General features: G+C 42.6%; 1 protein-coding gene across 3 annotated transcripts in view; it reads left to right on the top strand.

Moving 5' to 3' along the window:
• SLC5A7 (solute carrier family 5 member 7) overlaps window positions 1–23,472 on the top strand; it is a 356,953-nt gene that overhangs the window by 201,089 nt on the left and 132,392 nt on the right. For all 3 annotated transcript variants that reach the window (XM_085622621.1, XM_085622622.1, XM_085622623.1), the window contains 2 exons: window positions 10,859–10,972; window positions 16,891–17,046. In XM_085622621.1, the coding sequence (XP_085478747.1) occupies window positions 10,859–10,972; window positions 16,891–17,046 (270 nt within the window). The remainder of the gene's footprint in view (window positions 1–10,858; window positions 10,973–16,890; window positions 17,047–23,472) is intronic.

Below are 23,472 nucleotides of genomic sequence, written 5' to 3' on the forward strand. Positions count from 1 at the left end.
AAGCAACAGACCTTTAATGGATTTTCCTATACCCTTATAACGAACTCCATATGTCAAACACTGTTAAAGATTTACTCAAATTCATGTACCACAAAATTGTATTATCAGTGTGCTGAGTGAGTTGTTGCCTGTCTAACAGCAGGTGCTCATTGATAAACTATTCACCTTAGCTGCACATGTGGTGCTGTTTGGTATGGTTGACCTCCTTCTTAAATAACTGTGAGCATCAAGTGGGCTCTTTCCTTTCAAGAATAACCAACATCAACTGGGGTGTTTCGCAAGGCTCCACCTTGTCTCCCAACTTCTTCGATTACTATCTGACACTTTTGCCAATGATCCTGGATTTGTACAAGATTGAGTATCAAATGTATAAAGATGTAAGCTCAAAGATGGCCCTGGCAACCTTCTCATGGTATCTAATTGTCTCTCTCACATTCACAGGATGCAGAACAATTCCCTTTGCCTTCATAGTGAATGGTCTGAAATGTTGTCTATGGTTTGATTAGACAATCACCTTTCCCCATTTTATAGCCTGAGGATTTCCCCCTTACCCTAGTGAATCAAGCACACAATCTGGGTGTGAATCAATCATTCTCTCCACAGATAAATTTGGTTTGCACGTTTGCATTTTTCTCTTTTCTTTGGCTGAAAAAGGTCCTACTGATGTTCCGGTCCTTGCAGAAAATTGCGTTGATCTGCCTAGTGGTTGTGTCCTGATTGGATTACTGTGTCAACCTCTACAGTTACCTCCCCCACGCATCGCTCACCAAGCACGGAGTATAAGAGTTGGGACCAGAGTTAGTTCAAAATACTCTCTCAGTTCCATAACATAATACATACCCATACTTTAAGTTACATTGCTAGCTGCATTATTTCCTATCAACTGAGCCTTAGATCAGCTAAAAGAGGCCAATTTACCTTATCAATTGAGACAAAAAAGATAGAATGGTTGCTTCCTGCTTTACCAGGGCACTTCCCTCTGGAATTCGCTAACCAACCACTTGACACTTAAAGTAACTACGTCAAATTTAGGAAATTCCTGAAGACACAGCTTTTAACAGCGATATTTGATAGTCTTGTAATTTAAGAAGTCACCTATCATAGATGTATTCTAGTCCAGTTGGTCAGACGACTAATATTGTCCCAATCTTTACACCTAGGCTCTGGACACCTCCACATCCAATGCTTTGATGTCCTTCTGGACTCATGGTGGGACTATTAAATGACTATTTTGCAGAAGGCCAAAATGGGACCCATTACTGTATGAAGTTTTTCTGCCACCTCAGGAGTGCTCTGAGACCACCAATGGGGCAGTTAGTAGTGCATAACAAAAAACCTAAATAAACAAACACAAAATCCATGTCAGGACACAAAGGAAAAGAATAACTATACAGAACAATGGTGGAAGGCGAAACTGATTAAAGAAGCACATGAATGGAAGAGTGGGTGCCAGACATCCCTGACAAATCTCCTACCTGAGCAAACCCCTGCACCTCTCTAAGCGGGGAACAACCATTACAATGCAACTTTTACAACGCACTACACTTACAACGCATTTTTTACAACGCAACATCCACTACAACGCATGCCATTACATCGCAGGACACTACAACGCATATTTAAAAACTACCTTTACAACGCATTCCATTACATCACATACTACCTTTACAACGCATACCATTACAACGCATAATATTATATTAAAACCCCTACACTATCCAACACTTACCCTACTGTTGCACCCCCTGGAGTTAGAATAGTAATTTTTACCCCTATACTATCCAACACTTACCCTACTGTTGCACCCCCTGGAGTTAGAATAGTAATTTTTACCCCTATACTATCCAACACTTGCCCTACTGTTGCACCCCCTGGAGTTAGAATAGTAATTTTTACCCCTATACTATCCAACACTTACCCTACTGTTGCACCCCCTGGAATAAGAATAGTAATTTTTACCCCTATACTATCCAACACTTACCCTACTGTTGCACCCCCTGGAGTTAGAATAGTAATTTTTACCCCTATACTATCCAACACTTGCCCTACTGTTGCACCCCCTGGAGTTAGAATAGTAATTTTTAGCCCTATACTATCCAACACTTGCCCTACTGTTGCACCCCCTGGAGTTAGAATAGTAATTTTTACCCCTATACTATCCAACACTTACCCTACTGTTGCACCCCCTGGAGTAAGAATAGTAATTTGTACCCCTATACTATCCAACACTTACCCTACTGTTGCACCCCCTGGAGTAAGAATAGTAATTTTTACCCCTATACTATCCAACACTTACCCTACTGTTGCACCCCCTGGAGTAAGATTAGTAATTTTTACCCCTATACTATCCAATACTTACCTTAAATGCAATGTAATATTATGCGTTGTAATGGTATGCGTTGTAAAGGTAGTATGCGATGTAATGGAATGCGTTGTAAAGGTAGTTTTTAAAAATGCGTTGTAGTGTCCTGCGATGTAATGGCATGCGTTGTAGTGGATGTTGCGTTGTAAAAAATGCGTTGTAAGTGCATGCGTTGTAAAAGTGTGCGTTGTAACGACGTACATCCTCTCTAAGCACGTGCAGGAAGGAGAAGATAGGCATGGCATAGATCCCTGCAAACCTGGCTCCATTTGACTTTCCATCCAATGAACCAATTTCTTTGAAACAAACATTGAGCACCACGGAAAGGCAAAAGTGAGCAGCCTTGTTAAACACAGGGGCTTATTTACAAGCCCTTTGCACCAACGGTGCGTCACTTTTTGTGACCAACTGGTGGCGCATTTTGCTGCCACATATTTACAATGACAGGAAAAGCCACCCTGTGTGGCATTTCCTGTCCTTGTAAGTAGGGCCCCTTTTCACGCAGCACTTTGTGTGCAAGGGGCGTTCCATGGGTGTTGCTGAGCGTGTTCCCACGCAACACCCATGGAGCCAGACACATTTGCATGCTCTGGTGATTGTTTAATGTGGAGAAAGGTGTCCCTTACTGCACATAAACAATCATTAAAAATAATGATGTTTTGTAAGTTATATGTGTGCTAATGCACCACACATAGTTGTTGAAGAATGCCATTTCAGATTGTTTATGTGTAGGAAGGGACACCTTTATGCACATGAAAAATCATCCTGTGATGCAGACATGCCTGCTTCGGCCCATGGCAGCAAATTGTGTGCCAGTGCAGGGGAGAGCAAGGGATCCGTCATATCGTTGTAGATATGACGCATCCCTGTGCTTCGGAATTAAAGCACCGCGGTGCAGCCAAATGGCATGCGGCACAGCGCTGCATCAATTCCTTGTACATGAGGCCCTAAATATTGTGCCAAAAATCTATTTGACGAAGTCAAAGAGGTAATGAATCGCTTCCCGTTATCCCAACTCCAATTTCAACTCCATTGAAAACTGCAAAAACGTTGTCCTTTTCGTCAAAAAGAAAATCAAACTCTCTCTTTCCAGTCACAATCAACCAATTGTAGCTGAAGAGCCAGTACAGAACAAGCATCCATTTGTCCTGAATTTGGAGAAGTCACATATGCAGAGCTGCACAAAAGCATGCTAAACTGAGACACACTTCACATTGGTCTGATCTCGTACATGCTTAGCTCATTAAACAAACCAGAACTTCTTTCAATGATCCTAAGTCAACCTGATAAATGCTTCACTGGCTGAAGGGTATGTCTTAGGCTAGCTAAAAATCGGCCAGTCACTCATGTTCTGCAAAACACATTCAATGGCAAAGCCAACAGGTCTCGACTTTTGACTTTGCCAAGGCGCTGATTAACTTTGACAGTGCCATTTGCTGATGCTGTTCAGCATTGACAAAAAGGAAAACAAAAGTTGGCATAAAGCGAGATGATGTGCACACATGCATCATCTCACATGTGCACAACTGTGTCATGACTCTACGGTATGCTTATGTCACCATGTATTCATGAGCATGCATCATAATGTGGTTGCCATTTTGTTTTTTGCTTTCATTTACCATTCCAAGATGCAGGGCATCCACCTTGGAGTAGTAAAAAAAATTAAAAAGTGCACCACAGCACATTTTGTTGGAAGGAGCAACCCAGCAGCAAGTTGCAGTTGTGGTGTCCTCCAAAAAGAAAAAAACCAGACAGAGGGAGTGAGTTGGATAGGGTGGAGTGGGGTGGGGGTGCTACATATACAAGAAAAGAGCAAACATGAAGCAATATGTGCAGTGGAGCAGGGGATATCAAAAACGATCTGGGGTAGAGGGAACAACAATGAGAATACAGGAGCAGGGATTTGAGTGGGGAAGCAGCAAATGAGGGAGGCAGCAATAAAACATATGCACTCTAATGGAGTGCTGAGTGAAAACATAAAAAGTAGTTCCTCGAATGTAAGCAGCAGATAGATATAAGTGATCTAATTAAGATGATGGTAAGTATGGTGAATCAGAATAGACAACACACAAAGAGGAAGGAAAGTTATCCAATATGAAGCCTCAAACCGACCATTGAATCTCCCTGCCCAGTATTATGGACGGACCACTCTATTCTCAAATTTAGTGTGCCCATACATATACATAGGAAAACCGGTCCGAATGAAAGTACTTTGATTCGGCCGTGGCGTAAGTTAACACCTGATACCTTGCTAGCACACTTTGAACCTCTACGACTAGGTCAAGCGGACACGGTGGATTTCGCTGCTAGCAATCTTGAATCCTCCATTACACTGGCCTTGGACAAAGCCGCTTGTCTTACCAGGGTTCAAGTAAAGAATAATGCCTCACCCTTGTTTACAGCTGCATTAAAAATTTGAAAAAAAAATTGATAAACAATTAAGTCGAGCTGCCGAACGCCAGTGGAGGAAAACTAAAACTGAAGAAGACCGCAGGAACTATAAGCATCTTCACTCAATCTATATAAATAACATTAAATTAACCAAAAAGACCTATCTTACTCAGTGCATAAATAACGCTGCACATTCTAGTAAAAAACTTTATAAAATATTGAAGGAATTTACCTCCCCTTACGTTGAACAGTCCTCTTTTTCGCCTACGCAAGAGTGGGTAGACTCTGTTTCCTCTTTTTTTGATAATAAAATTAAAACAATCTATGCCTCATTTCCTTATCAGGTTGGTGATCATAGTCATAATATCATTAATGTGATTAAGTCACCCTCTTTGTTGGAACCTCATAATGCCCCTTTATTAACGGAGTTTGAACCCATAACTGTCACCGAAGTAACAGAAAGTTTAAGTAGGATTAAATCTGGCTCTTCAGCCGATCCTTTTCCTCCCCGTTCCTGTGCTAAAATTATGCCGCTGTTTGTGAATGCCTTAACCACCATTTTTAACATGTCATTAAATCAAGCCAAGGTTCTGAAGAGATGAAAACATGCTCAGGTCAAGCCAATTCTTAAGAAATCTTCGGCTGACCCCAGCGTACCAGTAAACTATTGCCCCATTTCATTGCTTCCCTATTTTGGGAAGGTACTGGAACACTGAGTTAACAAACGTTTCACTGCGCATCTAGAGACCAATGGCCTCCTCGATTCCTCTCAGTCAGGCTTCCGTGCTGCTCATAGTACGGAGACTGCAGTTATCGAGGTAGTAGATAACATCAGGCTTGCTCTGGAAAAACGAGAATCTGCAATTTTGGTTCTCCTGGACCTGTCTGCGGCTTACGATACCATCTCCCACAGAACCTTGAAACATCGACAGTGGGAGGTGGATATCAGAGGGAAGGCCTTGGACTGGTTTGAGAACTACCTGGCTGACCATTCCACCACAGTGCGCGTAGATGAAATGGTCTCACGCACCTATCCAGTGATGGTCAGGGTTCCGCAGGGATCCATTCTCAGTCCCATGCTGTTTAATGTATATTTGATACCTTTAGCAGATATCATTAGATCATACGGTTTTGAGACCCTTTCGTATGTCGATGATACCCAGCTGCTCGTCACTTGTGACTCTGACCATGAGGGTGTTCAATCCCGTTTTAAGAGCTGCATGGTCCAGATTAACAATTGGATGAGCGTAAATAAATTACAGTTGAATGGCAGTAAGACTGAGGTTATTCTCTTCGGAAAAGCCGAGTAGTTCTGGACACAGGACTGGTGGCCCACAGAGTTGGGCACTTGTCCCTCCCCAAGCTAGCATTCCGCAACTTAGGTATCACTATTGATAACTCCCTGTCCATGAAAGCTCATATCAATCAGGTGCTAGGAGTTTGTTTTGGGATTATGCGTCATCTCCGAAAAATCTTTAAGTGACAACCCATTGAGGCAAGGAAACCTTTGGTACAGGGACTTATCATTAGTCGCCTTGACTATGGTAACGCCCCGTTCACTGTACTTAATCAAGATCTGCTTTCCAAACTTCAAATCCTTCAAAATACTGCCGCCAGACTTGTTCTTAACCTTCCCCCTTGAACCCCATCGGTTCTGACTCTTAAAACCTTGCATTGGCTCTCGGTTCGCCAAAGAGGACGTTATAAAATCTTAAGTCTCACACACAAGATAATGTTCGGTATTGGTCCATATTATCTGGCAATAAAACTGCAATTGTACGTACCGGGACGTTCCTTAAGGTCCAGCTCAAAGTTTCACCTTGCCCAACCGCGTATTAGAACGGTCCACAATGGTGGCCGATCATTTTATTATCTAGCTCCTATGCTTTGGAACAAGCTACCACTGGGACTTCTATCTATAACAGATCATTCATGCTTTTGTAAAAGGCTGAAAACCTGGCTTTTTTTTCAATAAGTTTTTGTGTCAGGTATTTAGGTTACTGTCTGTTTCTTTGTCTTTTGCTGCTAGCGCCTTGAGACCTTTTGGTGATTTGTGCGCTATATAAAAATGTTTGACATTGACATTGACATTGAAGCAATGAAACAAGATTGACAAGAAAGCCAACCAATGATAAGCAGTGTAAAGACTCAAAGTCCAGTAAAAATATTGGTATTGTGCAAAATAGGTTTTGAACAAAGGACAGCCAAAAGCTGTCTGAAGACAAGAACTACCCAGGAGTGGATCCTGAAAATCAGAATAACTATTGACCAATTTTGAACTTACTCTTCCTGGCTACAGTTCTGGAAAGCTGTATGAAGACCCATCTCAAGCAGTTTAAAGCCAAAAAACAGGTTTTACATGAGCACCGGTTGCGTTATAGGAGGGCACATTCACTTTGTTGTCAGGCAAGGGGAGATTAAGTAATTTGCCCAGAATCACAGGATGTCGAGCGCCGTTGCCAAGACTGAAATCCAGTTCCCCAGATTCGAAGTCTATCGCCCTAGCCGTTAGGCCACATCCTCTCCCCTAATGATCTGTAAATACTCACTTGTGGCTCATGTTTAATGTTTTAAAAAAAATATCTGAATATGGGCTGTTAATTAGTGTTTCTGCCCTGAACATCATCGTTCAGTCAGCTTCTTAAGCAGCCTGTCAGTTACCTGAGTTGGTAATGTTAAGCACAGGCTGATAATTAGTATCTCTTCATGGTAATGAGCTGCTTCTACTGTATATGTTATATCGTCGTATATTTACTTCTGTCTTTAGCCTGTCAGGGTAAAGGGAACTAGTTCTAGAAATTAGTTGTCAATGAAAATGCTTTGATTAGTGCCTCTCCTGCAAAGATTGAATTTGGTTTACATTTAATAGTTACTAGTGAGCATATGCAGATTACTTGAATATATAAGTAATGGCACACATTTGCTGATAGCTGCTATGCATCCTCTATGTCAACCAACTTGACTAATCAGTTTAGCATATGAGGCATCCCACCTAAATCTTCTGAAGAGCTCCTTGAATTATGTATTCTACATTTATACAAACTCATCAATTAACTTTTTATAATGAGTTTTATGTTTATTACAAATGTGTGTGCCATCCAATAACCTAGTACTATTTGCACAAATTTCCAGCCAATTCATATTTCACGTTACATTAGGACACTTCCTCTGTGCCTGTGTTTAATTTGAGTCAGTAGTTGCTGGTGGGGCCCAGTGACACTCATTTTTGGGGACTGATACTTATTTTTTATCGTCATATATTGACTGCGAGTAAGAGAGAGAGAAAAAAAACATAAACTGGGAAGGAGGAAGATAGATGGAAAGACGGACATAAAGGGAATAAGCAGGGACCAGCAAGAGTGAGATGCAGGGAGTGTCTGGAAGTTGATTAAAGAGGTCTGAGATCAGTGCTTAATTTGAGCCGGTGGTTGGCACCGACACTTAATAGTTAACACCAGGGCTTGTGACAGTCTGCCATGTGGTGGCGTTGTCCGGCTAATTTAGAAATGACCACAGCAACAGTTAGTTATTAATTCAATATACATCATAGATGATTATTACCTGCTGCCCAAGTCATTTCTATAGTTTTGGGGGCCTGAAATAGTCCGAATTGTCACACTTGTAAGAGTGGGATGGTTAGGAGCTGTTTTGTTACCATCATTGGCAGCATGGCAGGGGCAATGTGTGATGCAAGTTGCAGTGCCCTCCAGATGAGAATCCTGGCACTTATTTTTTTTCTTCAAATGAAGCACTGCCTGGGATGAACTCAACACTACACAGCCTTGGTATTTGACATGGCAATTTCTAATAGCACCACCAAAGCAGAACTTTGGGCACTGGCACACCTTTTACAAATTAGGCACTGCTCGGAGCCTTATAATTTATAATGCAGTATCAACCAATAGTATTCTCCTATGTTGTGAGTTTCAAAGGTACAGTTTTAAACAATTACAATTTGCAGATAAATAGGCAGGATGCCCTCCCAAGTTAGAAACGGACATAGGGCCTCATTATGATGTCAGTGTGACCGCCACCGACAGACTGTCTGTGTCGGTCTAACCGACAGACAGCCCTTCGGACGACCGCCAGATTTCAATACTGGCGGATGGACCACAAGCGGTCGGAGAGGAGACCGCTGCCTCTGCCGGGATCAGAGAACCTGATGGTGGGGTTAGAATCGCAGTACCTGAATGGCGGCGGTGCTGAGGCAGACACCGCCATCAGGATTGCGATGTCACTTTCTGACAGCCATTTCATGGCGGTGCGACCACCATGAAAGGGCTGTCGGAAAGGGACATTGGGGGCCCCAAACAAAGTAGCCCTGGGGCACATATGCGCCCCCACACACACCCATGCACCGTGTGCCATGTACCACAGGATGCATGGCACACGGTGCAGGGATGTGCACAAAGTGTTCTTTTACACTGTGGCTTGTTCTGCAGCCCTTTTCCTGGGCCTCAGCACAAGCCATCGTCTAAAACAGCACTTTCCAACCGTTCTATCCTAATTCGGTGGTCAGACCACCAACTGCCTGTCGGGTGGTCTCCTGACCGCTATGATAGCGGTCGGCGGTCAGGCCGCTGACATCATAATGTTATGTTATGTTATGTTATGTTATATTCCACCTGTAACGCGCTTGGCTACTCACGAGTATCCCGGCGCGAAACCTGAGGCAGACAGAGGAAATCAAACAAAGAGAAATGTTTTAAGCTTCCTTTTGAAACCAGCGAGCTCCTGAGTGAGACAAAGATCAGGGGGAGGGCATTCCAGGCCCTACTGGCCCTGACCGCCAGAGAGCAACCTCCAATCCTCTGAAGTCTAAATCTCGGAATTAGGGCCAAGCCCAGAGAAGCCGAGCGCAAGGCCCGCGCAGGGGCATAGAAAGAGAAACGCCTCTGGAGGTATAGAGGACCCTGACTGTGGAGGGCGCGATGAGCCAGAACCAAAGATTTATATTTGATTCTAGCCGCTACTGGTAACCAATGGAGGGCGACCAGGTGAGAGGTGACACTTAACCTCGAAGAGAGGCCCAGTAGCAGTCTGGCTGCTGTGTTCTGGACTACCTGCAATTTCTTGATTAGGTGACCAGGAGAGCCAATATAGAGAGAGTTAGCGTAGTCCAACCGAGAAAGAATCAAAGCGCAGGTGACTGTAACTCTGGCTGCCTGCGGGAGGAGAGGAGAGAACTTTCTCAGGGTTTTAATAAGTCCAAAGCAGCAGCCAGCAGTTTTCTTAACCTGGCTGGAGAACAGCAGATTCTCCTAAAACCAGACGCCCAAGTTCTTGGTGGGCCGACCCTCAGACGAGGGGAGAGGAAGCTCCTGAGGCCACAGCTGATGACGGAAATCAGATGGAAAAGTGCCAAAAAGTAGGATCTCCGATTTTTGCTCATTGCACTTGAGCTGAGCCCCTGCCAGCCAAGTGAAGATGGAACGAAGACACTGTTGGGCAGCAAGAACCGAGCTGGAGGCCTTATCCCAGGTGAAAAGCAGCTGAGTGTCCAATAGTGGCCAATAGTGTCCCACCAGATTCATGCAGCAATCCTTTTATGTAAAAATCTCTATTTTTTCAAAGTGGTATAAGGAATACATCTATGACCTAATTTCACGACTCCTCATCCAGTTTTGAAACAAATAGAGGTTTGCCTCAACTTCAATTTCTTTGCAAAGTATTGGGAAGTTCAGCTATTGGGTTTGGAGTCTAATAGGGTAGGAGTGATTCAAAAAGAGCTTTTGAATATAATACTTTAGATACCTTAAGTTAACAGTTTACACTAAGTTATTTAGGTTGACAGATTGACAGTCTGGCAGGAAGTAAAGCAAGGTCGAAGATACAGGCCTCCTCCATAGTCTTTAACACATCTGAGTTCCTAATATGTATATACCCTTATGATGTTTTAAATCACACACGTCCATCAATGCTCTGTAGCTCTAGAACAACTCAAAAAACAAATCTGTCAAACCGTTTTGTTCACTCAAAAATATTGGATTTTTCTTGTCGCTGATCTATTCCAAATATATTTGACTAAATCAGAATAAATATGCAATATTTACCCTTTCCTGCTTATTTACTGTTTTCTTTTTCTTCTCTTTTAATCCCTTTCAGCTACTTGGGTTGGTGGAGGATACATCAATGGGACAGCAGAGGCGGTATATTTTCCAGGAAATGGGCTCGCATGGGCTCAGGCACCTTTTGGTTATTCTCTCAGCCTGGTTGTAGGTAAGAAATGAGACATATGCATTGTTACTTTAACATATTTTACCTTTATTCGTCATGACTCAATCATGTGTGCCAGCATTGCATTTCTAAATTTGTTAGGGGATCTAGTAACAATGTTAAACAAAATTTATGCACATGCAAAATCATTCATCAAAAAATTGATTACTACCTAATGGAAAATATAATGTTGTCTCCTTTGAAAAATATTATCCATCACGTAGGTTTCAAAAACAATAAATAGGTGGGGCAGAGCAAACCAGCCTCAAATGGTGAATGTACCTTGGAGGAGGTCTTGACCTCTTCCACTTTTTGAGTTTTCTTACATGTGCCTCAGTAGGAGTATATGCAGGAGACATATTGGAGACATTTGAAGCCCTCAGAAAAAGTGACAGGACCAGGATATTTCAAAATGAAGTGCATTTTAGAAGGGACCTTTCAGAATTCACTCTCACAGACTAGCTCTCCTCAACTGACAGAGGTGAGCCAAGGTGGTGACCACTGCAATGTCCAGCTCAGCTTCTTTCTTAGGTAGCTAGTGTGGTTGCACAGGAGACAGTGAAAACCCACTGAATGGGCTGTCGGCAAATAAAACAGACTGATCAAGGGCAACCTAGAAGTGTTTTCCCAGAAAATTAGTGGGGAGCAAGATATAGTGAAAGATAATGATTGTTAGCATGTTGACTGCTACATTGGAGTCCTCGTGTGATGGTGTAAAAACCAATGAGCTCAGATGAGGTGTTAGGAAAAACCGAGATCAGCTGTCTGCAAAACAGGCAGCATCTTCAAAGAGAGTGATGACCGATCAAAGAGTTTCTAATAAAGGCATCTGTTCTTCTGTCAGGTAAGATCAGTGCTAAATGTATAAAAAAAATAATTGCCAGGGCCCTCATCATGAGGCAAATGCAGTTTGTGACACCTATTGCCACTGCCAGCGCTGCCAATGACAGTACCAACACAACCACTAACCATCGTGCTCCTACAAGAGTGACAATTCAGAATACTCCAGGCCCCCAATGCGATAAGAATGTCTTAGGTGGCAGATATTAGTCATTTTACTGTACATAGAATGAATAAACAACTGCTGTTTGGTTCATCTCTAAACTAGATATACAACACCACCATGTGACAGACTGTCATAAGTCCCGGTGTTGACAATTAAGTGCTGGTGCCGATCACCGGAAACCATCGGCTCAAATTAAGCACTGGGTAGGGTACCCGATATTCTTACTGAGATGTAATTGGGTTAGGATAACACCCCCACCAGCAAACTTGATGGCTAATGCTCAAGGCACCAGAAGACCCTAGTACTCGGAGAGGGGTAGAAAGACATTTTGGAGGCCTAGCATACCTAAAGGGGATGTGTTACAAGACCCAAAAACAGAAGCAATAACTGAGAGAGAAACTTTGGTCATGAGTCTCTGGATTGAAAACCGGCTGCTGGAGCAGATAAACCACAGGAGAGAAGTATATGCAGGAGGTGACAGAGGAGTCATTCTGAGTCAGCCTACAGAAGAGAGTAGCTTGAGGGATTGCAGCAGTTGGTAGGTGACCGACCTATAAGTTTGGATTTTATGATCCAGCAGTATATTGGGCATTGTGTTTAAATGTTCTTTTTTTTCTGGAACAGGGGTGGGAGCACACCGCTTCACCTCCCAGCAAGGTTCGCCCATGGCATTATGGTAAATGCAGTCTCATGTTGCTTGCTTTGCTAAAATATTAACGAGTGTTTTGCCAGAATTGGCGCAGATGGTGCTGATCTCTAGACATGTGTTTCTGATTCTTTAACCGTCATCAGTAGAGATTACAGGCTTCAAATTTGGGGTGTGCTGAGTAGGTTGCCAAACATCACATCAGGTACCTCTCACTGGCGCACGGGTGCTTCTTCCACGAGCTCGTCAGCTCAATGACTCACTGGAGTGCTTTTAAACAGGAACAGGGGTGGGAGCACACCGCTTCACCTCCCAGCAAGGTTCCCCCCTGGCATTATGGTAAATGCAGTCTCATGTTGCTTGCTTTGCTACAATATTAACGTTTAATTAAAATTTTGTTTTTTCTTTCAAAATTATTGGTTTGAGATAGGTTGTGTCTTGATGGAGATTTACTACCTCTTGTCTCTGCTTCCACTTTTTATTCTTTTTATTCTCCCTTTTTACTCCCCGCAATTACAAACAAGTAGCTCATACTGGTGCATATTGGGAAGAAGGATGATATTGATAAAAGCAAGTGAATGCTAAATAGTTTTCCAGGATACTTTACGTATCATAATGCTCACTGTGAAGCTTTAGATAAAATGTAAATGCATCTTGCATTGAAAATTCTGATGAAATTATTTAAACAAAAAATTAAGAAATAGACTTAAGAAGTGCAAAGCACAACTAACTTGCCATTCAGATAAATACATTCATTTATATACATTTCAACCAATCGTAAAATTGCCAGTCTGAAACAACTGAAGGCCCTTCATTTAATAACAGAGAGTATCTTCTGCAGACCTTTACACTGTGCCAAGATAACTGAAATTGGCAAGTCTGCTTTGCGTTGCTGGACAGAGCAAGTGAATTAGAAGCACTTTTACTAATTGAGGCTGGGACTGTAGCTCTGCAAGATTGATGTGTTCTTCAGGAGGGATCACTAATAAGATTACGTTCTCCCGAGCAAAGGTGGTATTTTCCTTTATTGTGAGAGAGAATACTCATCTCATCAAGACATCAGGATGGTGCATGTGTGCAAACATTCTCAGAAACTGCCAGGATTATTTGATTATTGCTGACAAAACCAAGAGTAATATGAATTAACTACGACGCTTCATTGATTTAGTTCTTCCTATGTCAAGAATAGTTTAGCAAGAATAAATACTCATGGAATATGAAAGAGCAAAAGTATGAGCCAACCTATAGGAGCCGCAGAAAAGAAACAAGGCCCATATTACTATATAAAGTGGCCACCTTCCACTTAAAACTTGCACCAACCTACGGGCCGAATCCGATGTTGGATGGATTGGTGTCTGCCCGACATCGGTTGGGAACTGGAACCGAACGACCTCCTGTCATCGGTTCCAGCCCAGGAAGTAGGGTTCGGTCGCAATCCTATTCTTTGAAAGGGGAGCATGCATTCCGAACAGAATGCATGCTCTCATTGCAAAGAGCAGAGGTGCAGTTCATCCCTGTTTCCGGTGTCAGGCACCTCAAGGTGCCTGCCACTGGGTACAGGGATCACCTTGGCCACCATTTGGCAGCCTTGCACCCATGGGGGTCGTGCTGGGGGCCCCCAAAGACTGATTCCCAAATGCCTTTCTGTGTCGTAAAGGCTGGCACAGAAAGGCAGTGGGAATCTGTCATCATAATCCCTCGGCCAGAAAGAGCCGGCGGAGGGATTACTACAGGCTTTCCGAATGGCAGACGGACTCTCCGAGCCCGTCGGTGGCTATTCGGAAAACCGATTCGGATTGCCTTTTGACCGACCCCATCGAAAAGGGTAGGTCAGAAAGAAATCCGACCAGCCGATTACGATGTGGGCTGAAGGGCTCCGACCAATGCTCAGAGCCGTTTCTGCCCGCATCGTAATCGGGCCCCCTAGTCATTAAACTCTTGGCCTAGACACACCGGCTTGTAATGTATGCCTCTTGAAAAGAAAGTCCAAACTAAAAAGCAGCATGACATATGATGCGTGTTGTGAATAGATGCTTTAGCATAGGCTCTAAAAGTCAGTACAAAAATGAAGACACAATTGTAGCAAACTTTGATCCAGTGAAGGAGAGAGAAACACGAAGGGACGAACAGGAGAAAGGCAGAAAAACAGTGACAAAGGGAGGAAGCAAGGTTGAAAAAGAACCTGAAAGAGTGATCTAAAGAGGCAGCTGGTGTACGGTGGTGGAAGGATGGGGCATCAAGACCAAGCAGCGTTAGTATTCAACAAACGTGGCATTCATCAGTCGCAACTTTGGGCTTCTAAGAAAAACTTTGGGCAACATGGCACTTGTTATTTTACATATTAATCACTGTAACAACGCCACTTTCTTTGTGTGCATCTGCAAGCCTCCTAAACGATTTTTTCTTCCTCAGTGTGCTCCTCTTACCAGTGTGTCTGGGAACAATGTAACCACATCACCGTTTGCACTCCCTGTATGCGGACAAACAGTAACACAGCCTTGTCCCTAGTGCCACACAGCTGCTGGCATGCTCATACTTTCCCCAGAGACATCTGTACCCACAAATGTACTTGAGAGCACCATTTGATGACATGTTCATACTTTCCCCTGGGAAAACTCTCCCCAGAAATGTACTTAAGGATATAAATGTAGACCTTAATTTTCAGATTATTGTTTTGAGCATTTTATGCTGGTCTCTCCTTGATATGTTATTAAATCTTTACAGAAGGGATACATCTGGAATCCAAATTACATCAGGTATGAATATGAACCTATTAATAGCTAGTTGTAATTAGTTATTTGGGGATCACCCCAATTGAAGGAGATCGTTCCTAATAATTTTTGGCAAAACAACACCAAACCCAGCCTGGAATCACAGGATCACAGCAAATAAATACCCACAAGCAAGTTCTTACCCCCAAAATTAAAAGAGTTGTACAAAACATTTTCTTTAACTGAGAATTGACATAGAGTTTAAGATAAAAAATGTGTATTACTGTAGTCTTATTTATCGTGACCCATGTTGGAAAAGAATGTGACCAGTCCAGGGTATGGAAGAGGAAAAAAAAGAGTGAAGAAGTAAGGATTGGGACCTGGGATAGAAAGTACATTTATTGGTGGAAGCAGGAACGAGATGCCAAAAATAGAATAAAACGGATGCAAGGGAGAAAGAGAAGGCCTGAATGGTTAAAGTAAAGCCACGAGGGAAATATGAATATACTTTGAAAAGATATCGATAGGAGGGGCTTTCTACCACACCTAAAATGAAGTGACGATGAGTGTGTGCATGGCATAAAAGAAGGGGTTACCCAGGTCTGCTTTCTGAACAGAAAAGGAATTTTCCAAGACGAGATCCCATTAGTCAGTGGAGTTTATCATCAGTATCACACATGGTCTTAACAGTAAGAGGCCCATTAGGATGTAGGGCAGATAGCCTCCACCCGCATGGCGGAGGCGATCCTCCCTACATCCTTCCCCGCCCGCCACCCATTTACCCCCCGCCATATTAGTATGGCGGGGGTACCGCGGCGGATGGGAAGACTGTCCGCCGCTTTTCCGCCCGGTCGACAAGTCGACCGGGCGGAAAAGGGTTTAATATGGTGGCGGTGTCTGCTAGACAAAGCCATCCATATTAGTATGGGTGCGGAAACATGCCTTTCCGAAAGGCATGTGGAATACAGGATATGTGAGGGGTGGAGGGTTAGAGGGGGGTACCTATGGTACCCCCCTGCATTGTCATGGACATGCTGGCAGGCACCTCGCAGTGCCTGTCACCTTGTGCATGACAATGCACGCAGTGCATTCCCAGCAATGTGGCGGGCGGTGCTCGTAGCACCGCCCGCCACAATGCTGGGAATGGAGGATGCCACCGCCACAGTGGCATCCTAATCGCCGGTGCGGGACCGCCGCACCACTGGTGGCCGGTCCCAGCACCGCTAGGGTGTCCGCCCGCCATCCTAATGGGCCTCTAAGTCTTCAACTTCGCAACACAGACTGGAATTAACATAATGCTTGTTTTAACCTTTTTGTATATCACTTAGTTGTATTGGCAGGAGCATATGCTTTGTGGCCACCTACTGTACCAGGGCCTGATGTATCAAAGGAATTGACCCCTTCTGTATCTACGGTAAATGTTTTGAAACAGAAGGACCGAGGTGAATTGTCTTTAAAAACTCACCTTTATTTCGCATATATATTTTTTTTTTACTTATCCTAAAGAAATTCGGGCCTTTCACCTGCTGCATTTTCCATTGTTTTTGTGTGTTCACAGGCGGCCTCTTTTTTGCCAAGCCCATGCGCTCCAGGGGTTACGTAACAATGCTCGACCCTTTCCAGCAGATCTACGGAAAGCGCATGGGAGGGTTACTCTTCATACCTGCCCTGATGGGGGAGATGTTTTGGGCCGCTGCGATCCTCTCTGCACTAGGTGAGTCAATACAGATCCTGAAAAATAGAATGTGGCTAAATATGCATTTTTTCCTCTTTTGGAGAGGCAGGCATATTATTTGAAGGAGAAATACATTAACCACAAATATATTTCGGACACGACCTACTTATAAATTGACTATTTTCATGATCTCATATTTTTCACTACAAAGTGGTTTACCGAAACCAATGACAGGTATAGACGGTAAAGGGAATGTGTTAACCGTAAACGCAATAAAATAGTGAATTGCTCACCTATACCATGGGTTTGGAATTTAACAGGTCCCTATAGAGGGCCCGATTCACAGAACTAACTTAAGACAAAATCCTAAACTTACTACCTTTTTGGTATTCACAGAAGGCACTTACTCATTTTGGTATTCACAGAAGGCACTTACTCATTTCGGTATTCACAGAAGGCACTTACTCATTTCGGTATTCACAGAAGTTAGGAGTCCTAACTTTAGGACTCCTAAATGCCTTCTGTGAATACCGAAAGTCTTAAAGTTAGGATTTTTCCCAGTTTAGGAGTAGTAAAGTTAGACTTTACTACTCCTAAACTGGGAAAAATCCTAACTTTAAGACTTTCGGTATTCACAGAAGGCATTTAGGAGTCCTAAAGTTAGGACTCCTAACTTCTGTGAATACCGAAATGAGTAAGTGCCTTCTGTGAATACCGAAATGAGTAAGTGCCTTCTGTGAATACCAAAATGAGTAAGTGCCTTCTGTGAATAGCAAAATGAGTAAGTGCGTTCTGTGAATACCAAAATGGTAGTAAGTTTAGGATTTTGTCTTAAGTTAGTTCTGTGAATCAGGCCCTGAGTGTTTTACCCTTCAAAATGGGAATTGTATGAATATTCTGGTGCTTTCAACACCAACTCCTACATTTCCCGGATTTTAGAGGGCATTTCCCTGGTATAGATTGACAGATCTGATCTGCTCGTTTTTTCCTGGCGAAAATTACGAGAGTGCATACTACATTGTTCTTTGTTATTACCGGGCTATGTTAAACACATGACAGTTATAATTCCGACGTTTGTGAAAATAGGTATTCGTGCGGGTGTCAGAATTTTCCAAACCAAGAGATAATCTGGACCTTCAAGTAGTTTTGTAAATTGCTAATATCAGTCAATAACATTTCTTAATTGGTAACAAGCACTGGCAAATCCAACGGGCCTTACTTGGCTGCCAGCCTTTTGATTTTGGCAATGCTTGTTTTGTCATGGTTTGTGTAAAACGTTATTGTTCGGACAGCTGCCGGGCTCTTGTGAATCTAAAAACATAACTGACTAAAAGCAAAAAGAAAAATGTGGTCTGTAAAAGCAGGCACTGAAGGGAACTACTTTATGCGCGGATGTGCTCCTGGTGAAATGGCTGAATGCTGTCACTCAGACCAAAGTGAGTGGACTGACTACAGTGGGCAGAAGAAAAATGTGAATGGTGCAATAATAGACTGATCAATGAAGCGCATATTTTACGTCTACTTTTAGTAGAATTATAAGGTGCAGGGTTCCTAAGTTGTTGTTAGGATCCTGCTACCAGCTCTGTCAAATGCTATAGTTTCCAAATCCAAAGCTGCTTAGTTTTGATTGTAGCCCATGTTTTTTGACTACATTACACTTCAGGTTATTTATCTCACTCGGTTCTTTTTCATCCCTGCTTTCTTCCTTCCTCACTTTGTTCTTATCTTTCGCTTCCTCCTTTATCTCTGCTTTGTCTCTTTTTCTCTTACTAAAGTCTAATGATAAAAAATCAGCCTTGACCCCATAAACAAGTACTGGTCCCCATCATCCAAACAGAGTAGGCACTGGCTAATGCACAAGACCTTCAAGCACAACTCTGAAAAAGATCCATTGTTTTAAAACAATTGTCTACAGTTTCTTCGAAGAGACGTTTCTGAAACAACTAGCCCCCCACAAGGCACCTGTAATTAGAAACTAACAAGGGACCCTCCTGCCTGCTTTTCCCTTCAAATAAAAGAAGCACTTGACTGGATTCACGTGGTTTTCATCATTAGCGGTCTTGTTTGCTGGCAGAGCTGGTAATGCTAATATGGCCTATACACTTCCCAACTCTCTGTTCTGCATTCTTCATTTTCGAAATGTGTTTTTACAGTTTTCTTCCAGCTGTGCTCTGATTACTTGTAAAGCATGGGGGAGCTTGTTTATCATCTCTTCACCGAGAGGTCCTACGCGTCTACGTGCAGTGTGTGCGTGGTGAGGTGCCTGGAAAAGGATGGTGCTAATACCTCCTTGGGAAAAATATTCAGTACCTGCAGAAGTGAGGGCGGATTTCAGCAGATGCTTTAGCATGGCATCTTCGAATCTTCAAAAAGATTTCTTACTTTGAGGTCTGTGTCCTAAAACCTAGATATGTCTACGCTAGGCTTCTCCACCGAGTAGCTCGTGAGCTACTGGCAGCTTGCAGTAACATCGAATGAACAGCCAGTTTAATTAGGTTAGATTAAGCCTTTATTGGCAACCAATTATAAATACATCTGTCAGAAAGGACTGGTGCAGGTAGAGTGTGTCTAACATTCCAATGCTAACATATAAGTCAAATAGCCTCGAATACAGAGTGTTGGTAGAGCTCCAGGTTCAATTAACGTGGCAAAGGAAATAAATAATTAAACTAAAACTTACCATATACGCCATACACTACACATCCTCCCCTTTGAGAAAAAAAAAAGAAAATGAAACTTAATTACAAATAAATTCGTTGTACCTCTCAGGTCTTTTAACAGTTCTTCCAAAAGCAGTTTGAACATTGGACAAAGATCTGGAAATAACAGGCAAATTATTGGAAACATCACTAAAATTATTGACAGGTTCACTCCTCACATTGGAAGGAACTACAGGAATCGAGTCAACATCTTCACAAGTATTCTCATAACACCAAAGTGGACAAAGAGAAGATGAACAATGGTGAGAAGAGGAAGTCAAATCTCCAGTCTCAGCAGAACGAGCTAAGGCTAAACGACTCATGTGCCAAGTCTCACCATTGTCCAAAACTATGGTGTTATGGTGAATTTTCGAAATCCTCTTGGGTTGGCTAAACATGCCATGTCCTTTAGGTACATTTCTGGCACTTTTAGTGCAAACCCACTGAACAACTTGCAAGTTGGCTGGTCTGGTACCACATTTGGCATCATAATACGCTTTATTCTTTAATTGGGAATAAGCTAAAGTGTTTCTGACAACTTCAAGATCACAAAAAGACATACTGTTCCACTTCATCCAACCAGGATTAGTTTTGGAAAAAGGCATTCTACATCTCATAAGAGAAAAAGGGCTTTTGCCTAGTGAGGAATGTGGCATAATTCTGTAAGCCCATAGCATATTCTTTAATTCTTCTTCCCAAAATAGCCTTGAATTCCTACATAACTGTAAGGTGTCCTTGATAACTCTATTCAGCCTCTCAACAGTACCATTGCAGGAAGGATGATACAGAGGAGTGAAATTTAGCTTGACTCCATTAAAGGAAAGAAAATTCAACATTTCTTTGGATTTGAATTGCACACCATTGTCAGTTAGTACAGAAGCAGGGAAACCTTCTTATAAGAAAATAGATTATAGAAAGTCAATAACAGATTTAGTGTCTACTTTATCAACAACTTTGAGTTCAAACCACCTGGAGAATAGATCAACAAGAACAAGGATGTATTTAGTCGTGCCATCCATCCAGGCGATTGGACCCATAATGTCTAATGCCACTTCTTCCCAGGGTAGATTTGGAGAACAAACTACACCTAAGGGAGGATTAAATTTTTTTTTGGATTTGTCAGCAGTTTCACAACTTATACATGATCTTACTATTTTTTCTACACAATTGTCAACGCCAGGCCACCAGTAGAGGTACCTGACCCTGGACTTTGTAGGAGAAATCCCAGGATGACCCTCGTGTGAAAGATGAATAATGTGCTCCCTCAATGAGGTAGGGGGAATCACTTTGTCACCTCTTAATAACAAATGGTCCGTGACAGTAAGCTCATCTCTGACTTCCCAAAAAGGTCTCAAATTGTCATGCAGATTCTTTTTGTTGGAGATGTTCCATCCATCAATGACTCTTGATATAACATCAGTTAAGAGAGTGTCTTGAGTATCAGCTTTCAACCATTGTTCTTGAGAGATACAATTTTTAAGATGACCATTAAACAGAATATTAGCAACAGAGAAGTGATTCCAGGAGTTGGAGTCAATCTCGATTAAAGGTAACGAAAGTCTGCTTAGACAGTCAGCAATTACATTTTTGGCTCCCGGAACGTACTGAATATCAAATAAGTAATCTTGGAGGCGCATAGAAAGTCTGGCAATCCTGGCAGTGGTTCTGTTTAGACCATCAGTGGTGAGTAACTTGGTAAGGGGTTTATGGTCACTTCTAACAACAAATCTTTTGCCCCATAAAATTTTTCTGAAGTGTTCGAAACTCCACACAACTGCTAAAGTCTCCCTTTCAATTACAGAGTACTTCTCCTCTGTGGGAGTGAGGGATCTAGAGGCAAAAGCAATAACTACCTCATGTTTAGATTCAGACATTTGGGTCAAAACAGAACCAAGGCCTTTGGAACTGGCATCAGTTGTTACAAAAGTGGGTGCACAATGATCAAAACCTTGGAGATTAGGGGCAGAACAAATGGCTTTCTTAATTAGAAGAAATGTCCAAAATGTTGGGGGCAGAGCACGTCTCGATGATGCGTTTAAGGCGGTGATGTTCAGTCTGCTTTTCAGCCGCTCGTTGGGTCATGTGTGGTGTACAAGGAAGTCTGACTGTGCAATGCGGCTTTTGCCGTCGCTCCTCAACGACTCATGCTGATTGCACATAAGGACCTACTGCGAGTGCTCCAGTCACTTATGGTAAGGTAGCTGTGTCTGGTAGCTAGATATTTATCATTTTTCTCAATGTTTTATGCACATGTATTACCTTGTGGTCATTCAAACATCAGGACAATTCTCAGTCCATGGATATCGGCATTTAAAATTACAATGTGAGCTGTCATTTGACTTTATGTTCAGCACCCTAGTATTGATATATTTTTCTTTGGGGTCATTCTTGGCTACAGCATATTCTTAATTTGGTGACATGAATGCCACGAGCTGGTCCGCAAGGAGGACCAGGCGATGTACACTACAATGGCAGCATGGAATAATGATTTAGTGGCAAAGTGTAAATGCACACCTCTCGTTTGCCTTTGCCTAGAAGGAACATTCTAATCTTGCTTTTCACTGCACAGAATTGTGTGTTATGGAGCTCTGTCTCTAGATGGTACATATATATTTATCACAGTTCAGAGCCAATGTGTTGCATTTAATGGCATGCCTTTGCTTTTCACCTTTGACACTTACTATCAGGCTCACCCTACCCCTTCCACCTTCTAGAGTTATACAATATACCACTTACATAGTAGAAAGCACGTATTTGGGGCCAATTGTCCGTAGGTAATCGTTTGCGATTACCAAATAGGGAATGTTTATGATTTGCTATTTGGTAATCGCAAACTCCCATGTACAAATATGTGTATTACACATTTTGTGATTCCCAGGGGATCACAAATAGGCCTATCTCATGACTATTAACGAGGTAGGTCTCAGTCTGCGAGCCATTGGGAATTGCAAAAATCACAGGGATGGTGGCCTGCAGAGCTCAACAGACAACCACGTCTATGATTGCCTTTCAATAAAGCAGATTCAGCAGTGGTCCGGGGAACAACTACCTGCTGTCAAAAATCGGTTTTACAAACATTCACAAAGGGGAAGGGGCCCCCTCGGGCCGCTTCCCATCTGTGAATATTTTGCTACCGAATTTCAGTCGCAAAACATTCATACATACCACTGCAATTCCTAATTAAGAAGGGTATGCCCTAAACACACTCCTTCCTAATGCTGAATCACAAACCCAAAATGAGGTTTGGTAACAGGTTACTGACTCGCAGTTGGGCCTTTGTATATTTTAAAATGCAATTTTTGCGTTCGCAAACGTCCTGAGTCATAGAATTGGGCCGCTTCCAAACCTAAAAAGGCTTTGTACATCTGGCCCTTAGTCTCAAATTAACATAGAGCTTTAGTGTGTGCAAGGGCTCTCGATAGGGGGTGGGCATAACAACATAATTGCGTGTAGCATAATCACTCGAAATTAACCAAAAATTTAGAGTGATTACACGGAATTATGCGAGAAGCGCAATTCTGCATTTAGAGCTGTTTTCTTAGCACAAAAATGCCTCTTCACATCCGCAATGGACTCAAGGATGCATCTTGTGCCAAGTAAGAGTGGCAAATGCAACAGAACATGAATAACAGCACTGGCAGTCCTCTAAATATGCACTTGGGGTATGATTTTTTCCCTGCATTTAGCGCTAGTTTCTTACTGCAAAATGTTGATTCGTGTCCAAAATGGACGCCAAGATACATGTTGCGCTAAGGGAATAGCGCTA

Source organism: Triturus cristatus, chromosome 8, assembly GCF_964204655.1.
Source record: "Triturus cristatus chromosome 8, aTriCri1.1, whole genome shotgun sequence".
In the NCBI taxonomy this organism is placed as follows: domain Eukaryota; kingdom Metazoa; phylum Chordata; class Amphibia; order Caudata; family Salamandridae; genus Triturus; species Triturus cristatus.